Genomic DNA, 23,837 nt, shown 5'->3' on the forward strand with positions numbered 1-23,837 from the left:
CTTTACAAATAAATTCCATTTTGAATTTTTATTCACATAATGAATTTTTATTCACACCAATAAATAGAAGATTTACGGTTATGCAATATTGTAATAATTGTATAAATATCTTCACCACATTTGTGAAAGTATATTAGACCCACCAGCTGGCGTGTATAAGACGCGTGAGGTCGTTTGTTTACTCTTGAACATCGGCAAAAATTTAACATTTCCGCCACTTTGAGCTCAGTTTCAAGCCATTTCCAGTGCTAACACCAATCAAAATTATCTCTATTTCTGTGATATGTCTTCCATTCTATCAAATGAGACCAAGAAATCACAAATACAACTATAAAAAGCATACGAAAAAACACTGCAAAGTCGCTGTTTTAATCGAAAATCACGGTCTCAGTTTTTTTTCTCTCATTATACACAGTGTGCTGCAGGATTTGTTTTATGTGGTGCACACATACCACATAGATGTATTCTCTCATATCTAGGCCCAAATTTACCACTCACAGTTTATCAGAGTGAGCTGAGCTCATGGCGTAGATCTACGGTTTGGACCCTGAACGTAAAGCCGTAGATCTACGGGACGGACCCTGAAAGGGTTAATTACCTTGTACTGCCATATAACCTCTAGTATAACTACCAGTGCAATATTGAATGAAATAAACATTACTTTTTCACTTTTTTGTAATCATTATTACTTACTAAAATTTTATTAAACACCATATTTACTACCAGTCAATTTTACTTTTGTACATTAAACATTATTTTATACTTCCCATAACATTTTGTTGCCAAATTTTCAAGTTTGTATATTCAACTCCAACCTTTATATTATCCTTTGTACCTGTGCACTTGTGTGCCTCTGTACCTGTGTACCTGTCTACCATCTTACTATCATATTATAACCAAGACATTACCATTGTTATTTTTTACTATTATTCTTTTGTACTTTAATTGTGAATTTTATTTTGTCAATTTAAATCTAGTTATACTCTTGATCTTGTCAACAACCTATACCAGACTCTAGTGCAATTGCAAGTACCATTTCAATTTGTATTTTTATATTATAAGTTTATATTATAATTCCTACTCTAAGATTGTTTTCATATCTTAGTGACTATATTGTGTGTGCAATTAGTGTATATTTCAATTATGTTATTGTTCAAGGCCCTTAACTATCTTTTGCTAACTAGTACCAACTACCTCATATATTTTTTTTTTTTCTCTACTTTTTTATTCTTTTGCTACCTTAACTTGTATATTTTATCTTGTCAATTTAAATCTAGTTATACTCTGATTCTTGTAAACAACTTATATAAGACCTTAGTGCAATTACAATCGAGAGTCTTGTGCCTTTTTTAAATTATTAGATTAAACTCAGTTGTACTATAGTCAATACCAAATTCATTATATTAGACCATATTGCAATTACTAGTGAGAGACTGGTGCTATTTTTAATTTGTATTGTTATATTATTAGATTAAATCTAGTTGTACTATAGCTCATTCTAGCTCAAAACATAGACTCCACAAAAGTCATTATATTAGACCTTAGTGCAATTATTTGATTACCACTTTATTGTTCACCACAACTTATATTAGTCCCTTTTATATTATAATTTTATATTATAATTCTAACTTTAAAGAATTACCTTTAAAGTACTACCTACTATCATATTCCCAAGCTCCATTATTTGATCATCACTTTATTTGTTCACCACAAATTATTTTAGTCCCTTTTATATTGTCTCCTTTATTTTAGCTTTAAAAAACTACCTTAGCTCATTATTTTTACATTTGTTAAATAATTCAGGTGCTATTTTTTTTTAGCTTTAGAATATTTACTTTGTTTTATACTTAATTCTAACTATAGATTCACTACAAATCTTATGATTACAAGCATTGATCCTGATACCAACCTCTTATTTAATGACTTAAATGATTCAAACAGTTACTGTAATTACTACACAGCAGAACAATCAAAGGCACTTCTCAGAGCCAACAACAACATAACTATCTTTAACTACAATATCAGATCTTTAAGCAAGCATTACGATGACCTCCTAGCATTACTAAATTCCTTGCATGCCAATATGTCCATCATTACACTAACTGAAACCTGGCTAAAGCCTGATACTACAGATGTCTATGCCATTCCTGGTTACACAGCCATACACAACTGTAGGCCAGACCAACAAGGGGGTGGCACAGCCATATACTACTCAGACCAACTAGAATGTATCACTAATACTTGCACAAGGGATGAACATGGGGAATATATAATAGCTAAATTCAAATCCAAATACCTACAAAAACCTCTCACAGTGATAAAAATCTACAGAGTTCCACAATCAAACATTAGCCAATTTAGTCAAAACCTAGGATGTATGATAACTGATGCACGCATGAACAAAGATCACTTACTACTCTCAGGTGACTTCAATATAAATCTCCTGCAAGACCAGGACCCACACGTTACTGAATTCACAAACACAATGAGTAACTGCATGTTGCTACCAACAGTAACAAAACCTACACGAGTTACAGAGACTAGTGTTTCCCTACTTGACCACATCTGGACCAACACCATATCCCCTTTAAAATCAGGCATAATTACAGATAATACCACAGACCACTACCCTACTTTCCTCATAACAACTCTTGGTAAAATACTCCAAGACACTACTAAAGTCACCTTCAGACTTCACAATGAGACAGCCATTAATAACTTCACAACAGCAGTAACAAACATTGACTGGCACACTGAGCTAGAAATCTATACAGATATTGACGAATGTTTTAATAATTTTCTATAAAAGACCCAATACCTCTATAACAAGCACTGCCCTAAAAAAACTAAACAGATGACAGCTAAGAGACTGAACAGTCCCTGGCTAACACCCAGCATTCTCAAATCCATAAATACAAAACACCGATATGAAAAACAGTACAGAATGGGTCACATAACCAGAGACAAAACAAAACGTTATTCGTCAATCCTAACCAGCCTGATAAGAAGGGCAAAAAAACTGTATTATGAGAACAGATTATCCAACTTACAAGGTGATATAAAAAAAGACCTGGAAGACCCTATCAGAAATTCTGGGAACAAAAAAGATATCACGAAATAGCGAAATAAAATTAGCAAAATCACGAAATAGCGAAATAAAATTAGCAAAATCAGATGAACCCCAACTCCCACCAACAGAAACAGCAAACAGACTCAATGATTTCTTCTCCACTATAGGACAAAACCTTGCCAATAAAATCCCAAGCTCAGATACCCCACCAAATGACTACCTCACTGGCAACTACCCGAACACACTGTTCCTAGCTCCGACTAACCCATGCGAAGTCTCCCTTATTATCAACGCACTAAAAAACAAGGCAGGAGATTTAAATACCTTACCACCCTTTATATACAAAAAAGCATCACAAGTACTATCACCAATCATTGCAACACTCTTTAACAAATCCATTGAATCCTCCACCTTCCCTACAGCTCTCAAAATAGCAAGGGTCACCCCGATCCATAAAGGAGGAGACCAAACAGAGTTGAATAACTATAGGCCAATATCCAATTTACACCCTCTCTCAAAAATCTTCGAAAAATTAATTCATAAACGAATCTACTCCTACCTCATCTCCCAAAACATTCTCAACCCCTGCCAATTTGGATTCAGGCGTAATAAAAATACTAATGATGCTATTATACACATGCTAGAACATATATACACTGCAATAGAGAAAAAAGAAGTCCCACTGGGGATCTTCATTGACTTACGTAAAGCTTTTGATACAGTTGACCATGACTTGCTCCACGTAAAATTGTCACACTATGGTATTAGAGGGCACTCCCTCAACTACCTCAAGTCATACCTCAGCAACAGAAGCCAATATGTGTACGCAAATGGGGCAAGCTCTTCCGCTCAACCAATTACAGTTGGTGTCCCACAGGGAAGTGTCCTTGGCCCTCTTCTCTTTCTCCTATACATAAATGACCTACCAAATGCTTCGCAATTACTCAAACCCACACTTTTTGCAGATGACACTACATATGTCTTCTCTCACCCGAGCCCAGTCACGCTAGCCAATACTGTAAACACCGAATTACAGAAAATATCTACCTGGATGAGGACTAACAAACTTACGCTAAACATTGACAAAACCTACTTCATTCAGTTTGGTAACAGAGCTACAGATGTACCTCTTAACATAACGATAAACAGATCACCTATCACAAAGCTAACAGAGGGAAAATTCTTAGGAATCCACCTTGATAATAGACTCAAATTTCATACACATATACAACAAATTTCTAAGAAAATTTCCAAGACTGTAGGCATACTATCGAGGATACGGTACTATGTTCCACAGTCAGCCCTCCTGGCCCTTTATCACTCTCTTATTTACCCCTATCTCACCTATGGAATTTGTGCATGGGGCTCAACAACAATTAACCATCTCAGACCACTAATTACCCAATAAAAGGCTGCAGTTAGAATGATAACAAATTCTCACTACAAGCAGCACACTCCACCAATATTCAAAACACTCAACCTACTCACCATACAAAACATCCATACTTATTACTGCACCTATTACATACATAGAACACTTAACTCTGATATTAACCCTCCCCTCAAACATCTTGCCAACCTCAACAGAACACATGACCATAACACAAGGCACAGATCGCTCTTTGATGTTCCTCGTGTCCATCTCACGCTATGCAAAAACTCAATGCACATAAAAGGCCCTAAAATCTGGAATTCATTACCTGTAAATATAAAAGAAACACTACCTGTTTATAAATTCAAGTCTCTTCTCAAAGATCACTTACTCACTCAAAACCAAATAAATACTGAATAACTGAACCTTATAAATTGTATATCCTATATGTTACTCACAATTATATCACACAAATGTTAAACCTAGGACCCAATCTAACTTTGTTATTTTTTTAAATACACTACCTAACAGAATACTCCATTCGACTGAATGTACAGCAATGCATGCAACCATATGACCTGTCTTTGTAATACTCATTTGTGCTTTATAGTTATCTGTTTACAATAATGTTTTATCACTGATTTCATCATTGCTTAGTTAATCTTAAGTTAATTTTAAGCCAGCCCGTAATGCTATGCATATAAGTGGCTTTGGCATGCTGCTCTTACCTGTATTTTTTGTACCTCTGTATGTATGCTTAAATTACTAAATAAATAAATAAATAAATAAAACTGTAGGGCCCCACTTATACAGCAAGTTAGGTTCCAGGCAACTGTAGGGCCCCATTATATAGCAGGTTAGGTTCCAGGCTACTGTAGGGCCCCACTTATACAGCAGATTAGGTCCCAGGCTACTGTAGAGTTCCACTTATGCAGCAGATTAGGTTCCAGGCTACTGTAGAGCCCCACTTATACAGCAGGTTAGGTTCCATGCTACTGTAGAGCCCCACTTATACAGCAGATTAGGTTCCAGGCTACTGTAGAGTCCCACTTATACAGCAGATTAGGTTCCAGGCTACTGTAGAGCCCCACTTAAACAGCAGATTAGGTTCCAGGCTACTGTAGAGCCCCACTTATACAGCAGATTAGGTTCCAGGCTACTGTAGAGCCCCACTTATACAGCAGATTAGGTTCCAGGCTACTGTAGAGCCCCACTTATACAGTAGATTAGGTTCCAGGCTACTGTAGAGGCCCACTTACACAGGAGATTAGTTCCAGGCTACTGTAGAGCCCCACTTATACAGTAGATTAGGTTCCAGTCTACTGTAGAGCCCCGCTTATACAGTAGATCAGGTTCCAGGCTACTGTAGAGCCCCACTTATACAGTAGATTAGGTTCCAGGCTACTGTAGAGCCCCACTTATACAGTAGATTAGGTTCCAGGCTACTGTAGAGCCCCACTTATACAGTAGATTAGGTTCCAGGCTACTGTAGAACCCCACTTATACAGTAGATTAGGTTCCAGGCTACTGTAGAGCCCCACTTATACAGCAGATTAGGTTCCAGTCTACTGTAGAGCCCCACTTATACAGTAGATCAGGTTCCAGGCTACTGTAGAGCCCCGCTTATACAGTAGATCAGGTTCCAGGCTTCTGCTCTGAAGCAAAAATCGCTGTAAAGTGAATTGTAACGTTTTTTCGCTTTCAGATGAATATAAAACAAACAAAATAAAAGTTCATTACTTTGCAAAGGTTACAGTGTGTATTTACATTGGTACAAAGAAAGCCTCTTATCATGCTGAGGCATTTCCAGCAGACTAAACCTAATACAGTGGACCCCCGCTTAACGATCACCTCCAAATGCGACCAATTATGTAAGTGTATTTATGTAAGTGCGTTTGTATGTGTATGTTTGGGGGTCTGAAATGGACTAATCTACTTCACAATATTCCTTATGGGAAAAAATTCGGTCAGTACTGGCACCTGAACATACTTCTGGAATGAAAAAAGTTCGTTAACCGGGGATCCACTGTACTTAACCCTTAAACTGTCCAAACATAGATCTACGTTCACACGTGTAGTGCTCCAAAAGTAGATCTAATTTTTTTTTAAATATTTTCAAATAAAAAAAAGTAGATCAAAGTTTTTTTTTTTTTTTGCATGCTTTCAAATGTAAAAAAAAAAAAATTATCTACATTTTTTTTATATACGTACTTTCAAATGTTGAAAAAACATAGATCTACGTTTGGACAGTTTAAGGATTAAAAACTAGGCAAGTCTAGACAGACTTCAAATATTCAATATTTACTTAATTAATATGAGATAGTACAATTTGTTACAAACCTACATTTTTAGATTTGTAATAATGATTTAATAGATAAAGGATAATAAAATATTTGGGAGAGTTGCCTGATAACATATTTACACTATCATATATTAAATGAGCAATAGAACTAGGCCTAAAAAATGCATATACAGTAGTTAACTTAAAATATTTTCATCCTTAGCTTATAGTGAGTGGTGAATATATTTATTGTAGGAAGTCTGTACAATTGAAGAATGGGTATATTTGAAGACTGCTGTATTAGTGAAACACTATGCAGTCAAGTGCTGTAAAGTGGGGTCCTCCTGTAATTACGTACAGTTGGCCAGCGGGCGATGACGAGCAACACGGGGATATGAACTGATGGGAGCTATGCACAGTTCAGGAAAGACAATGTACTGAATTTCAAATAGTATTTCTTTTTATGTGGTATAAAAATTCTGTAGTTTTAATAAAGTATTGTTAGGCACAAAAGAAAGCCACTGAGGTCCTGTAGCTGGGTTGGTAACACACTCGGCTCACAAATTGAGGTTCGTAGTTTGATCCCCTGTAAGGGTAGAAACATTGGGAGTGTTTCCTTAACCCTTTCAGGTTCACGACCACTGCTCTCAAACCTGTTCCCAGGGTCTCAGAATTTAAAAAAAAAAAAAATTATTTTTTCCGATGAAATTAAAGAGAATCTTCCTCTGAAGGTAATGAAACCAAAAGTATGAAATTTGGTGGAAAAATTAGGGAATTACACTCAAACAAAGTTTGTGGTCTTGGCAATATTTATGCATCAGCTATTTCACATGCTTTACACCCTGTTTTTGGCAAGTTCCATTGTTCCAGTCCATCAAACTCATAGCTATTTCGCTAGTACAGCCTCTCCTCACTTAACAACAGATTTCCATTTGTAAGACCACGTTGGTAAATGAATTCGTGGCTAAGTGAGGAGCATACTATAATGGTGGTGGGTTTGTGTCATCCATCTTTGATATTGTTTTAATGTTGCCTTTGCACCATTTATAACATTTCTGGCATATTTTTAATTGTTTATATCGTAGTGTACTGTATATTGTAATAAACAGTATAGAGGAATTCAGCTCTAATATACATTATTTAGGTATGTATACTGGTCAGAGAGCCTGTTGTAAGTCTGAGTCGTTGGTAAATGAGTACGTCTCTTAGTGAGGAGAGGCTGTATTCCTTCTGTCGATTGAGTGCAAGAAACTGCCCATTTACCTATTTCACATACTCAGTAAAGTGATCAGAAATTGGTAATTTGGCCAATTTCTCACAAAATTAAAAAAATTACAGTTTAGAAATAAGGGTCCAGAATAAACAATGTAGACATTCCTGGTGCTATATAAACATTTTCTTTGTTCCTTAGTCACGTCTCCAGGCCCCTCTCATGTTACGCTTGCTTTCCATTTCAAATTTTCATTTGCACAAAAAATAGAAGACTTACTGCATTATTTTAATTGTATAAATAATGTCAGTGCATTCATAAATGCATATTAGACTCCCCAGTTGGATGCTTATTGGGATATTGGCAGAAAACGAACCTTTCTGCTACTTTCAGTCCTGAAACCAATCAAAATCATCAATGTTTTTGTAATATATTTTCCATTCTCTCCAGTGAGACCATGAAACTGAGAATACAACCATAAAAAACATACAAAAATTCACTACAAGGTAACTGTTTTAAAACAAAAATGCTGTCTCCATTTTTTCCCCATTATGCACTGCATGCTGCAAGATTTTTTTTATAAGGTGCACACTTACCACAGACCCATTCTCTCATATCTAGAACAAATTTGCCACTCACAGCTTATCTGAGTGAGCTTAGCTCATGTATAGTACTACAGGTCTGACCCAGGCTTCAAAGTTGTAGTACTACAGGTCTGACCCAGGCTTCAAAGTTGTTGTACTACAGGTCTGACCCAGGCTTCAAAGTTGTAGTACTACAGGTCTGACCCAGGCTTCAAAGTTGTTGTACTACAGGTCTGACCCAGGCTTCAAAGTTGTAGTACTACAGGTCTGACCCAGGCTTCAAAGTTGTTGTACTACAGGTCTGACCCAGGCTTCAAAGTTGTTGTACTACAGGTCTGACCCAGGCTTCAAAGTTGTTGTACTACAGGTCTGACCCAGGCTTCAAAGTTGTAGTACTACAGGTCTGACCCAGGCTTCAAAGTTGTAGTACTACAGGTCTGACCCAGGCTTCAAAGTTGTAGTACTACAGGTCTGACCCAGGCTTCAAAGTTGTAGTACTACAGGTCTGACCCAGGCTTCAAAGTTGTAGTACTACAGGTCTGACCCAGGCTTCAAAGTTGTAGTACTACAGGTCTGACCCAGGCTTCAAAGTTGTTGTACTACAGGTCTGACCCAGGCTTCAAAGTTGTTGTACTACAGGTCTGACCCAGGCTTCAAAGTTGTAGTACTACAGGTCTGACCCAGGCTTCAAAGTTGTTGTACTACAGGTCTGACCCAGGCTTCAAAGTTGTAGTACTACAGGTCTGACCCAGGCTTCAAAGTTGTTGTACTACAGGTCTGACCCAGGCTTCAAAGTTGTAGTACTACAGGTCTGACCCAGGCTTCAAAGTTGTAGTACTACAGGTCTGACCCAGGCTTCAAAGTTGTAGTACTACAGGTCTGACCCAGGCTTCAAAGTTGTAGTACTACAGGTCTGACCCAGGCTTCAAAGTTGTAGTACTACAGGTCTGACCCAGGCTTCAAAGTTGTAGTACTACAGGTCTGACCCAGGCTTCAAAGTTGTTGTACTACAGGTCTGACCCAGGCTTCAAAGTTGTTGTACTACAGGTCTGACCCAGGCTTCAAAGTTGTAGTACTACAGGTCTGACCCAGGCTTCAAAGTTGTTGTACTACAGGTCTGACCCAGGCTTCAAAGTTGTAGTACTACAGGTCTGACTCAGGCTTCAAAGTTGTTGTACTACAGGTCTGACTCAGGCTTCAAAGTTGTAGTACTACAGGTCTGACCCAGGCTTCAAAGTTGTTGTACTACAGGTCTGACTCAGGCTTCAAAGTTGTAGTACTACAGGTCTGACTCAGGCTTCAAAGTTGTTGTACTACAGGTCTGACTCAGGCTTCAAAGTTGTAGTACTACAGGTCTGACCCAGGCTTCAAAGTTGTTGTACTACAGGTCTGACTCAGGCTTCAAAGTTGTAGTACTACAGGTCTGACCCAGGCTTCAAAGTTGTAGTACTACAGGTCTGACTCAGGCTTCAAAGTTGTTGTACTACAGGTCTGACCCAGGCTTCAAAGTTGTAGTACTACAGGTCTGACTCAGGCTTCAAAGTTGTTGTACTACAGGTCTGACCCAGGCTTCAAAGTTGTAGTACTACAGGTCTGACTCAGGCTTCAAAGTTGTAGTACTACAGGTCTGACCCAGGCTTCAAAGTTGTTGTACTACAGGTCTGACCCAGGCTTCAAAGTTGTAGTACTACAGGTCTGACTCAGGCTTCAAAGTTGTTGTACTACAGGTCTGACTCAGGCTTCAAAGTTGTAGTACTACAGGTCTGACTCAGGCTTCAAAGTTGTTGTACTACAGGTCTGACCCAGGCTTCAAAGTTGTAGTACTACAGGTCTGACTCAGGCTTCAAAGTTGTTGTACTACAGGTCTGACCCAGGCTTCAAAGTTGTAGTACTACAGGTCTGACCCAGGCTTCAAAGTTGTTGTACTACAGGTCTGACTCAGGCTTCAAAGTTGTAGTACTACAGGTCTGACTCAGGCTTCAAAGTTGTTGTACTACAGGTCTGACCCAGGCTTCAAAGTTGTAGTACTACAGGTCTGACCCAGGCTTCAAAGTTGTTGTACTACAGGTCTGACTCAGGCTTCAAAGTTGTAGTACTACAGGTCTGACCCAGGCTTCAAAGTTGTAGTACTACAGGTCTGACCCAGGCTTCAAAGTTGTAGTACTACAGGTCTGACCCAGGCTTCAAAGTTGTTGTACTACAGGTCTGACCCAGGCTTCAAAGTTGTAGTACTACAGGTCTGACCCAGGCTTCAAAGTTGTAGTACTACAGGTCTGACTCAGGCTTCAAAGTTGTAGTACTACAGGTCTGACTCAGGCTTCAAAGTTGTAGTACTACAGGTCTGACCCAGGCTTCAAAACTGTAATTCTATGGGACAGACCCTTCAAAGGGTTAACCCTTTGACTGTCGAAAGGATCAAATCGAATCGAGGACGACGAGAGCTGTCGTAAGATGGGAAGGAAGAAGGATAAGGAAGGATGGAAATAACTGAAAAGGATGGGGAGGAGGGGAAGAGGAGGAATCAAGGTAAGTTGCCCAGCCACTTTGGGACATGTGGTACAAAAGTACTGGAGACGTAGATAGAGAGGCTTGACTGATGTCATTGCTTGGCTCACTAGGAGAGGATGGCAAAGACAGCGGTAGGAGCTGGGAGTGTCAGAAGGCAGCAAGCAGGATGAGTTGGTTATGGTCTTAAACCGTTTATCAGTGCGGTAAATTGTTTTCGAGAGAGTTGTATCACACTTATGGGAGAGCTGTAGTAGTATTCGTTGGTTTGGAATTGGTGGAGTATCTGGTTGTAGGTAGGGAATGGTCTTTCTTCGCTTTGGTACGATACAGTGTTGTCTTGGAGATGTTGGATGAGTTCTAGGCGAGTCATGCTTGCAGGGTACAGCCTCGTGGTGTAGAATATGAGTCCTTTGTGTTTAACCCATGGTGTTCCAGGTAATCGACGTGAGCTAAGTAGAGAAGGCGGTGGTGGAGTAGAGGAAGGTGGTGTTGCTTCGTTTTCAACTTCAGTAGACGAATTAGAAGATGTTTCTGGTGGTAAGGCTTCTGATTGGTTGGATTCAGTGAGAGGTGGTGGCGGTGGAGGCTTCTCATTGGTCGTTGTTGGATTGACGTCACTAGTTGGTGGTGTTGATGGAACTTCTGCAGAAGAGTTGGCGATTAAGTTTTTGGTGAATTTGAGAATTTCTTCAGAAGGTGGAGATGCTGTAAATGTAAATGAAGGCATGTTATTTAATGCAAATAACTTGTTGATGGTAGAGTTAAATGATCCAGGTACAGCCATGTTTTGCATATGAGCGTATAGTAGACAGTAGTGAATCTTCGTTATGTCACATGTTGGAGGAGTGATGGTAGTGGTGGTGGTGGAGGCGGGCTGAGTAGATGCTTGAAGTAATTTTGTAGTGTCTGCTTGTATTTTTGCAATTGCTGCATACGTTGGAGTGTTGCTAGTAGGTTTTTTCTTTGCTGCATCTTGTGTTTTCTTCATAATATCCTTTCATGTAGGACATTTTGCTGCCAGTGTATGGTGATCATTACTCTTGCAGTTTAAGCACGCTGGTTGTGTTGGAGCAGCAGTGGTGCAGGAACTGAAGGCGTGTCCCTCACTACCACATGTAGTGCAGAACTTCTTGTCTTTTACTGGACATGCTTTGGTGGTGTGATGGTATGAATAACAGTTCCAGCAATGTTGGATGTAGTGATATATCTCTGCTTCAATGTAGGTAGGGCTGATGTAGTAGTAGTAGACAGCAAGACCTTCGTTCAGTGCAGTGGCAGCCATGTTCACGTCGGTGAAGGTGACCTTGATCATGGACGTTGCATTTGGGATTTTTGTAATGCTGTCAACAGTAGCCCAAGTATTTTGCGTCTTGATGGATGACTTGAGTTCAGCAGGTGTTTGAGACGTCAGAATCTTGTCCAGTTTTTTTAGGAATACTGATTTCCTTGCCCTGAGGGCAGGAGATGATGTAACAGTAAACCCTTGAGTAGTAAGAGTAGTGATGGCTTCTGTAGTGAGTAGCTTCTCTGCTTCAGCATCATCGTGACACACAACAATGAATGCTTCTTTCAGTGACAATATGGTGTTGAATTTTACTTCCAGTGCTCCCTGAACAACAGTTGCAAGAGCAATCTTCGTTGAATCATCAACGGTACCATTTCTTGGTTTGATCTTTACACAATTTGCGTAGCTCATCGTGTAAGTCAAGGCGATGAGAATGCTGGTAAAGGTTCCCCTCCCCAACGGGGATCGTAGGGAGACAGAGTAAGTAAGGAGAGCTGCTATGACCTGCCTGGGCGAGAGTCAAGAGCAGAATCGTATTTTCTATTTTCTCTTTTCTCGAAACGCCCAATCCTGAAGTGTCTCCTGGTGTCGCAAAATATTCGAAAAAAAAAAATTATTTTTTCTTAGGAAAATGTTAAGATTATTTTTCTGATTGTTTTAGTCCCAAAAAAATTTTTTTGCCATCAGTACTTACCGAGATATAGAGCTGTGAATTTTGCAGAAAATGAGCAGCGTATGGCAACAGCGGCGACTGCCGCTCACCGGTAAACTTTGGTTTACTTGTATTTGAAGGTTTGTTGTTTTTTTCACTATTTTATTTTTTCACATAACTCCAGATAAACTCCATATGTGGCCTGTGAGACCAAAGTAAGATGCAATGTACATGTATACACTCGTTGTATACAACACAATAAGCACACAAACATAATTATCAATATATTGTTTACAAAACTTGTTTACAGAAACAAACAATACAAAAAATTTTTTATTACTATTGTTCTATAATATATACATACATGTATACCAATATACAGTCACTGGACATGTTCCTAGAAGTTCTGCAGCTTGTGGAACTCTTTAAAACATGGTGTCATACACAGTGGTGTTTTACACTCCTTACACATAAAACCAGTCTGTGTGCATTTTTGTGGAAGTTTTTTTTTTATGTACAAAGACAAAACACCTCGTCTGAGCAGTTTTCTGCAAAGTATTAGCAGGCAGTTGTGTTATGTAGTTATCCTAGGTAAATGGTCGTGTGTCATCATTCCTTCCTTCCTACTTCCCTGCATTCCTTTCCTACCTCTCTTCCTACATTCCTTCATCTGTTCTTCCTTCATTCCTGCCTTCCCTTCTTGCTTCTGGTTTCTATAATATACAGTGGACCCCCGGTTAACGATATTTTTTCACTCCAGAAGTATGTTCAGGTGCCAGTACTGACCGAATTTGTTCCCATAAGAAATATTGTGAAGTAGATTAGTCCATTTCAGACCCCCAAAGATACATGTACAAACGCACTTACATAAATACACTTACATAATTGGTCGCATTCGGAGGTAATCGTTATGCGGGGGTCCACTGTATATACACATATATACATGTAGTCACTAGATACTTTCATAAAACTGCTATTATCTTCATTCAGCAAGCTTGTCTTGTGTGCGGGTGTGTGGCTTATAATTGTTTTGAGTCAGGAGTGGGCAGCTGTCAAAATGACATATTATCTCATTACTCACTCCCCTTCCCGCCTGTCAAAACAATGGGGTAGGATGCTGCTTCCCCTCCATTCTATCTAATTATCTTTCTCCCTCATTCTATCTCTTTCTATCTGTCTGTCTATCTCTGTCTCACAGGTACACATAAATACAACTATACGTAGTGTAAATTACCTAGGATCACCCAAAAAATCCAGACAAAGTGCTATACTCTGCTTGAAGATGTGAGTAAATGTAATGACACAGTCTTGTGGCTCTCTCTGAGACAGAGCTAGACGGATAGACAGGGAGCTTGGCAGACAGACAAATGTTGTTTCTTCTTCTTCTTCTTCTTCTTCTTCTTCTTCTTCTTCTTCTTCTTCTTCTTCTTCTTCTTCTTCTTCTTCTTCTTCTTCTTCTTCTTCTTCTTCTTCTTCTTCTTCTTCTTCTTCTTCTTCTTCTTCTTCTTCTTCTTCTTCTTCTTCTTCTTCTTCTTCTTCTTCTTCTTCTTCTTCTTCTTCTTCTTCTTCTTCTTCTTCTTCTTCTTCTTCTTCTTCTTCTTCTTCTTCTTCTTCTTCTTCTTCTTCTTCTTCTTCTTCTTCTTCTTCTTCTTCTTCTTCTTCTTCTTCTCCTCCTCCTCCTCCTCCTCCTCCTCCTCCTCCTCCTCTCCTTCCTCCTCCTCCTCCTCTCCTTCCTCCTCCTCCTCCTCTCCATCCTCCTCCTCAACATCCTCCTCCTCCTCCTCCTCCTCCTCCTCCTCCTCCTCCTCCTCCTCCTCCTCCTCCTCCTCCTCCTCCTCCTCCTCCTCCTCCTCCTCCTCATCCTCCTCCTCTTCCTCCTCCTCCTCCCCTTCCTCCTCCTCCTCCTCTCCTTCCTCCTCCTCCTCCTCTCCTTCCTCCTCCTCCTCCTCTCCTTCCTCCTCCTCCTCCTCTCCTTCCTCCTCCTCCTTCCTCTTCTTCCTCTTCTTCCTCTCCTTCCTTCCTTCCTCCTCCTCTTCTTTCTCCTCCTCTTCCTCCTCCTCCATTGCTTTTGGTCTCAAACTCCTCCAAATCATGAAATTGTTCTTCACTAACACTTCCATCTGTGTTAGAGCATCACTTGGGAAGAGAAGAGTCCCAGATTTGCTGGGGAGTCACATATTTCTTACCGCTAGACATGCTGAAAAAGGACGACTGAAATGGCATTCCCACAATGCACCACTGGCTCCCCGATTTTTTTTATATGGTGCACACTGACCATGGAGATCCATTCTCTCACATGTGGGCCTACCAGCTTTCTCCTGCTTGATTTGAAGCTGCTAGAATTTATGTGTATAGATACGTCAAACACGGTATCTCCCATGACGTATATATACGACCGCAACAGTCAAAGGGTTAAGCTAAGCTTAAGCTTGCCAGACATCTTCAGCATAACTTACGGTTCATAATATGGTCTCAAATGTCACCCATTTCTGTACAAAGAATGTATCATGTAGAAATAAGATTTTGAATTTGAATCTTCTGGCGTAGACGCCACACAGCCTCCCACATCATCTAATATGTTGTCGTATGCACGTCTTTGTGTATGTATGTATGTAATGTAATTGACTATAGTGTAGTGTATGTTGATCTTGCTGTATATTCTACCTCCTGTACTCAAAATGGTTAAATTTTTCAGGTCAGCCAAATCTGCCACTAGCAAACACCAACTTGGGTTCACTGCCACTAAATCTTCCACTGCAAGGAAGCTCTCAGAGGTCTTCCAGCCTACCATCTTCATCTGCTACCACTTTCTCAAGGTCTACCTCTCACTCCAGCAGACAGGTTTGTATCCACAATTATCCCATTGTGCAGTGAGGCATGAATTATTGTAGTAAAGTATGGTAAGGTACAATAAAGTACAGCAAGCCCCCATATCTGCGTATTTGGTATCCGCTGTTTCAGTTATCCACGGTTCACTATGGCCAAAAATAACCCATAATTTTGCTTAATAATGACACCAAAGTGCAAAAGTAGTGATGGTGAAGTTCTTCAAGCCTAAGAGAAGCCATGAACTTCTTCCCATCATGAAAAAAGGGATAATTCAATACTTATACACAAGAACACAAGAAAGGAGGAACACTGCAGCAGGCCTGTTGGCCCATACTAGGCAGGTCCTTTACAATTCATCCCACTAACAAACATTTGACCTACCCAATTTTCAATGCTACCCAAGAAATAAGCTCTGATGTGCAAGTCCCACTCAAATCCAACCCATCCCACTCATGTATTTATCCAACCTAAATTTGAAACTACCCAAAGTCCCAGCCTCAATAACCCAACTAGGTAGACTGTTCCACTCATCTACTACCCTATTTCCAAACCAATACTTTCCTATGTCCTTTCTAAATCTAAACTTATCTAATTTAAATCCATTACTGCGGGTTCTCTCTTGGAGAGATACCCTCAAGACCTTGTTAATATCCCCTTTATTAATACCTATCTTCCACTTATACACTTCGATCAGGTCTCCCCTCATTCTTCGTCTAACAAGTGAATGTAACTTAAGAGTGCATAATTTATCAAATTAAACTATCATAGGTATGTATGTAAACAAAAAATGACATATACAGTGGACCCCCGGTTTACGATCGGCTCCCAATGCGACCAATTATGTAAGTGTATTTTTGTAAGTGCGTTTGTACGTGTATGTTTGGGGGTCTGAAATGGACTAATCTACTTCACAATATTCCTTATGGGAACAAATTCGTTCAGTACTGGCACCTGAACATACTTCTGGAATGAAATAATATTGTAAATTGGGGATCTACTGTATAGAGTTCACTACCATCCACAGTTTCAGGTAGTATCTGCAGTAGGTCTTGGAACATATCTCCTGCGGATATGGGGGGGACTACTCTACAGTTTATTATCCTTGACTGTACAAGGTGTACAATACAGCCTTTCCTCACTTAACGACGTACTTATTTACCAACGACTCGGACTTACAACCAGTATGCATACCTGAATAATGTATGTTAGAGCTAATTTCCTCTATTCTCTTTATTACATTATACATTAAACTACTCTATAAACATTTAAAACTATACTAAAAATGTTATAAATGGTGCAGAGGTGACAGTAAAACAATATCAAAGATACTCCTTGCTTAGCGACAAATTTTTTTACTGACTTGGTCTTAGGAACTAAACTCCGTTGTTAAGTGACGAGAGGCTGCACTGACAAGTTGTACTCAGATTTCCTATAATAAATATATTCACCACTCACTATAAGCTAAGGACAAAAATATTTTAATGTAAGTAATTTTTTTTTTCAATGAACCGGCTGTATCCCACTAAGGCAGGGTGACCTAAAAAGAAAAACCGAAGGTTTCCTTTTTCTTTTTGGGTCACCCTGCTTTGGTGGGAGACATCCAATCAGTTGAAAAAACAAAAGTAATGTTATTTTATTTTTTATTAACACATCGGCTGTTTCCCACCAAAGCAGGGTGACCCAATAAAGAAGAAACACTTTCATCGTCATTCACTCCATCATTGTCTTGCCAGAGGTGTGTCTACACTACAGTTAAAAAACTGCAACATTAACACCCCTCCGTCAGAGTGCAGGCACTGTACTTCCTACCTCCAGGACTCAAGTCTGGCTAACCAGTTTCCCTGAATCCCTTCATAAATGTTACTTGTTGTGTGTACTGTATATGCATTTTTAAGGCGTGTCTCTATTGTTTACTTAATATATGATAGTGTAAACATGCTATCAGGCTTTTATATACATTACAAAGTAAAAAAAGGTTATGTTTCACTTTACAGCAGTAGCTCAGACTCTAACCTGCTGTATTAGTGGGGCCCTCCTGTATCATTTGCCAAAATGTTTCACCTGCATTTGATGGAAGAAGACTGTTGTGTAGGTGGATCATTTCATCAGTAAAGATACTTAAGTGTTGCTCATGTATTCTTTTCATCAGTACAGAGAATTACATTATATATTGTTCTGTTGTATATAGAAGAGTCCACAGTTATGCAGAATTGACAGTTATGGTATGGCCTCCCAGGTATGAGGCATCTTTATGCTCCATTTGATATATAAAAATTACTGTAGTGGAGCAGAACTCTTCAGCAGATGCCTTGATGCTGATGAAGTGTTCTTGATCTTCTCTGTTATTCTGGTAACAGAGTGTGATATTGATGAGTTTGAAGTAATCAGTCCCTCATGGACTGATGACCTCAAACTAATTCATCTCATCAATCCCTCAGGGACTGATTAGATTTAAACAAAATAGAATGGGTTGGAGGATGTATAAATCTGTAGTGGAAGGAAGAGTAAGGGTTGTCCTATGAAAGGTTGGAGGGAGGGAGTAAAGGAGGTTTTATGTGCAAGGGGTTTAGACTTCCAGCAAGTGTGCTTGAGTATGTTAGATAGGAGTGAGTGGAGACAAATAATTTTTATGACTTGATGTGCTGTTGGAGTGTGAACAAAGTAACATCTGTGAAGGGATTCAGGGAAACCAGTTAGCAGGACTTGACCCCTAGAGGTGGGAAGTATTGTGTCTGCACTTGGAAGGAGGGGTAGAGATATGTTGCAGTGTAGGCACGCCTCTGGCAAGACAGTGATGGAGCGAGTGATGATGACAGTGTTTCTTCTTTTTTGGGTCACCTTCCCTCAGTGGGAAACAGCTTATGTGTTATCACAAAAAAAATAAAAAGGCACAATACTTTGACTTGAACAAAATACAGATAAGTTGGACATGGGAGACTAAAACGTTTGACAATGTTTTGTTCCGACGTGGACCATTAACTAGCCACTTGTTAATGGTCTAAGCCAGACCGAAACATTGTTATGAGTTTCATTCATGTGCGGGTTATTTGTGTGTTGTTCCGGTCACTATATGATGACTGGAACAATACCAAGTTGGACCAGAATGGTCCAATTTGCACCTTTAACTAGTTACCAATTAATGGTCCAGTCAAATCAAAACATCTTCAGTTTCATTTTCCTATGTGCTGGTTATTTGTACACTTTATTTAGAAATACAGGTGTATTACAAGCCTGTAATGTACATTATTACCTTGCCTTACAGGTCAGTGGCGGCAGTGTTGGTGGTGGGAGCTTTCCAGTAAACAGTGCATTGATGATTGGTGATTATGTGACTCCCGGCTCCATTATTCTTCCTACACAAGGCATCCAGTTAGGAAATCATTCCGGCATTAGTGGAAGAGACTGCTCGCAAGCACAGTGACACTCACTACTGTAATTTGGTTGATTGTGTTCACATGAATTTAGAATGGTCCAAAATATCCCATTGTATGCAATCTTGGGTCAAGTGCAATTTTTTTTTTTTTTGACATGTATACCATAGTTTTGAATTTTTAGTTGAACTCTCATGCCAAGTTAGGCTATTATATACTTTCTGTACTTACCATAATACTTAGGCATGGTCTTAACTATTTGTAAGTTGTAATTAACACAATCTAAAAAAATCATCATTTGTAAGTAAATTCAAAACGGTTTTTTTTTAAGATGAATACAGCTGGGTTGTAAAAATTAATCACTAATTTTATAGTGAGATTTATTTTTTTATTGAATAAAAGAATGTCAGTGATGTGTCGTATCCTAAATCAAACGTAGATGTAATTGATAATACGGTATTGTAATTGGCTTCATATTTGTAAATCTCTGGGATGGTATGAATGAGTTATGAGATTATCAGGGCCGAGTTCAGTTAGGTTAGGTCAGGTTTATATGTTTTGGTCTAAAAATAAAAATCCTCATAACGTTATCATTGACAAAAAAATAATCTTACTTTCTATAAAAGAATTTTTTGGGAAAGTTTATTTTTTAAAGGAGTTTTGCTGTTTGGCAGTGATTTAGATTTTTTATTTTTAGACGAAAACTAACATAGAAACCATGCCTAACCTCCATTCTCGGATACACTTAGGTCTTACAATTATTACTGATAAAATACTCAGTAAAGGAAATTATTAGGTAGCGGTGAGTGACGTGGTTTAGATAGCATAGTGGATTTTAAGAAAACATTTTTCCTATATGGAGAAGTGTACTGCACCTTCAAGGTCATAGTATTTATTCCCTCATTTATTGGAGGGATTATTGTTGAGGTTAATTTTTGTAGGGAAATATCATAAAGATATATTTGTCAAGTGCAAATCAATCTTCATACAGTTTTTTACTCTTAAATGTTAATAAAAGGAGGTTTGTGTTATGTGACGTCTCCCGTGCCCGTCTTCTGGTAAACTTCCAGCAAGAAGTTTGCTGATTAGTGAGGATTTCTTTTGTCAGTCCTCTTGTGACGTTGTAAGACTCTTTGGAATGGGTATTAGTTGGTTGATGTTAGTAACAAGCTAACATTATACATAAAGACTCTTTCATATAAAATTTGTCTGTAGTGGGCAATAAATTTTAAAGAAAATACGAAGACTTCCTCAGATGTAAAAAATAAGTTTGACTAAATATTTAGTACAATATTTCAAGAGTCTCATTTATCATGCTATGTAGTATGTTAGATCATGTTGTTTCTAACTCCACCATACCATGACAATATTCATACTGGTCAATAAGTTTCTTTCGCTTTTTGATACTAGACACGTACATGTGTTGGAGTTAGGTTTGACGACTGTGACTTATACATAAGTTCAATGCTCAGTAGTAAGGCAGCTTCTCTATAGGAATTCGGTAATCGTATTATGAGTGCACACTTGAAATAATTGTGTAACAAGTCGTTGTTTAGCAATAAATATGCTTCGTTGTTTCATTAAATAAAGAAGCACTTTGTGTCCTGTGGTTCAGGACTTTACAGTTGTCCAGAATGTGTCTTATAGACACTGCATCAATTTTAGCGATTCCTATGGAATTGTTATGCCGTCATCACAATGGTTTTGGTTATCGTAACATTGGCAATAAATTATTTGCAAGAAAGACTTGACGATAACTAGTTTGCAATAGAGTTAATATTTACAATTGACCTTCTTATGCAGCTCTTCTATATATTGCCAATTTCTTGTAAATTCAATTGAAGAAGTATATTAAAAATTCAATAGCATGTGGAAAGGCCTTCATATGTGCTATTTGGATCCTTTTTTTTTTTTTTCAATCAGATTTACAAAAAAATCACAATACATGTAGGAGCTTTATACAAATATTTCTTTTCTTCAGTATACATGTAATGGAGTTTACACGTAATAAAATATTTTTTTTTTAACACATTGGCCGTTTCTCACCAAGGCAGGGTGTCCCAAAAAAGAAAAACTTTAACCATCGTTCAATCCATCACTGTCTTGCCAGAGGTGTACTTACACTACAGTTATAAAACTGCAACATTAACACCCCTCCTTCAGAGTGCAGACACTGTACTTCCCATCTTCAGGACTCAAGTCTGTCCTGTTGGTTTCCCTGAATCCCTTTGTAAATATTACCTTGCTCACACTCCAATAGCACATCAAGTCATAAAAACCATTTGTCTCCATTTGCTTCTGTCTAACATGCTCACGTATGCTTATAATCATGATAATAATAATTTTTTTTTTGGCATGATACATGTTTATACAAAGGAGTATAACAATTTGGTATACATGCCAAAAAACCCTTCATATGCAGAGGATTTCAGGCAAACTAAGACTAACTTTTGATTAATAAGGCAATATCAGTGTAATAACTGTACATACGGCCATTGGGTGAGTTACAATGATTACAAGAAAATTGAATATTGTATTAGTTCATGCTATGTGGCTTTAGTAAGTTTGGTAGAGAAAAATTAGTTTTGATTATTAATCTGAGGCAGACACAAAGGAATGATTAACATGACATTTGAGAGGATTACAGATATTGTTTTGCCTAAATTCATGATATTGAGCAAATTCATGTATAGTTTTTACATATTTATTTATGATGGGCTAGGATAGGTTAAGGACATAAGGTCTTTTCTAACTGTAGTTTTAAAAATGCTAGCTGAGTCAGTGGTTGTGGAGATTTCTGGCAGTGAGTTCCATATTTTGGGTCTTTTTATGTACATTGAGTTTTCGAAAAGATTTAACCTGACATGGGGAATGTTATAGGTTATAGGTAATACATATTTTAAGAAAAAGAGGATAAATAAGTATACACGATATGATGTAGGGCGAAATGACAGTAGTTTGTTGGATTATGTATTGGTAGATAAAAGACTGTTGAGTAGACTTCAGGATGTACATGTTTATAGAGGGGCCACAGATATATCAGATCACTTTCTAGTTGTAGCTACACTGAGAGTAAAAGGTAGATGGGATACAAGGAGAATAGAAGCATCAGGGAAGAGAGAGGTGAAGGTTTATAAACTAAAAGAGGAGGCAGTTAGGGTAAGATATAAACAGCTATTGGAGGATAGATGGGCTAATGAGAGCATAGGCAATGGGGTCGAAGAGGTATGGGGTAGGTTTAAAAATGTAGTGTTAGAGTGTTCAGCAGAAGTTTGTGGTTACAGGAAAGTGGGTGCAGGAGGGAAGAGGAGTGATTGGTGGAATGATGATGTAAAGAGAGTAGTAAGGGAGAAAAAGTTAGCATATGAGAAGTTTTTACAAAGTAGAAGTGATGCAAGGAGGGAAGAGTATATGGAGAAAAAGAGAGAGGTTAAGAGAGTGGTGAAGCAATGTAAAAAGAGAGCAAATGAGAGAGTGGGTGAGATGTTATCAACAAATTTTGTTGAAAATAAGAAAAAGTTTTGGAGTGAGATTAACAAGTTAAGAAAGCCTAGAGAACAAATTGATTTGTCAGTTAAAAATAGGAGAGGAGAGTTATTAAATGGAGAGTTAGAGGTATTGGGAAGATGGAAGGAATATTTTGAGGAATTGTTAAATGTTGATGAAGATAGGGAAGCTGTGATTTCGTGTATAGGGCAAGGAGGAATAACATCTTGTAGGAGTGAGGAAGAGCCAGTTGTGAGTGTGGGGGAAGTTCGTGAGGCAGTAGGTAAAATGAAAGGGGGTAAGGCAGCCGGGATTGATGGGATAAAGATAGAAATGTTAAAAGCAGGTGGGGATATAGTTTTGGAGTGGTTGGTGCAATTATTTAATAAATGTATGGAAGAGGGTAAGGTACCTAGGGATTGGCAGAGAGCATGCATAGTTCCTTTGTATAAAGGCAAAGGGGATAAAAGAGAGTGCAAAAATTATAGGGGGATAAGTCTGTTGAGTGTACCTGGTAAAGTGTATGGTAGAGTTATAATTGAAAGAATTAAGAGTAAGACGGAGAATAGGATAGCAGATGAACAAGGAGGCTTTAGGAAAGGTAGGGGGTGTGTGGACCAGGTGTTTACAGTGAAACATATAAGTGAACAGTATTTAGATAAGGCTAAAGAGGTCTTTGTGGCATTTATGGATTTGGAAAAGGCGTATGACAGGGTGGATAGGGGGGCAATGTGGCAGATGTTGCAAGTGTATGGTGTAGGAGGTAGGTTACTGAAAGCAGTGAAGAGTTTTTACGAGGATAGTGAGGCTCAAGTTAGAGTATGTAGGAAAGAGGGAAATTTTTTCCCAGTAAAAGTAGGCCTTAGACAAGGATGTGTGATGTCACCGTGGTTGTTTAATATATTTATAGATGGGGTTGTAAGAGAAGTAAATGCGAGGGTCTTGGCAAGAGGCGTGGAGTTAAAAGATAAAGAATCACACACAAAGTGGGAGTTGTCACAGCTGCTCTTTGCTGATGACACTGTGCTCTTGGGAGATTCTGAAGAGAAGTTGCAGAGATTGGTGGATGAATTTGGTAGGGTGTGCAAAAGAAGAAAATTAAAGGTGAATACAGGAAAGAGTAAGGTTATGAGGATAACAAAAAGATTAGGTGATGAAAGATTGAATATCAGATTGGAGGGAGAGAGTA

General features: G+C 38.6%; 1 protein-coding gene across 2 annotated transcripts in view; it reads left to right on the forward strand.

The window, feature by feature from the left end:
- Art4 (arginine methyltransferase 4) overlaps window positions 1-19,739 on the forward strand; it is a 167,544-nt gene extending 147,805 nt beyond the window's left edge. For both annotated transcript variants that reach the window (XM_070079630.1, XM_070079631.1), the window contains exons 12-13: window positions 15,658-15,803; window positions 19,054-19,739. In XM_070079630.1, coding sequence (XP_069935731.1) covers window positions 15,658-15,803; window positions 19,054-19,212 — 305 coding nt within the window. In that variant the 3' untranslated portion in view covers window positions 19,213-19,739. The remainder of the gene's footprint in view (window positions 1-15,657; window positions 15,804-19,053) is intronic.
- The last annotated feature ends 4,098 nt before the right edge of the window (window positions 19,740-23,837 follow it).

The sequence above is a fragment of the Cherax quadricarinatus genome, chromosome 100 (genome assembly GCF_038502225.1).
Source record: "Cherax quadricarinatus isolate ZL_2023a chromosome 100, ASM3850222v1, whole genome shotgun sequence".
In the NCBI taxonomy this organism is placed as follows: domain Eukaryota; kingdom Metazoa; phylum Arthropoda; class Malacostraca; order Decapoda; family Parastacidae; genus Cherax; species Cherax quadricarinatus.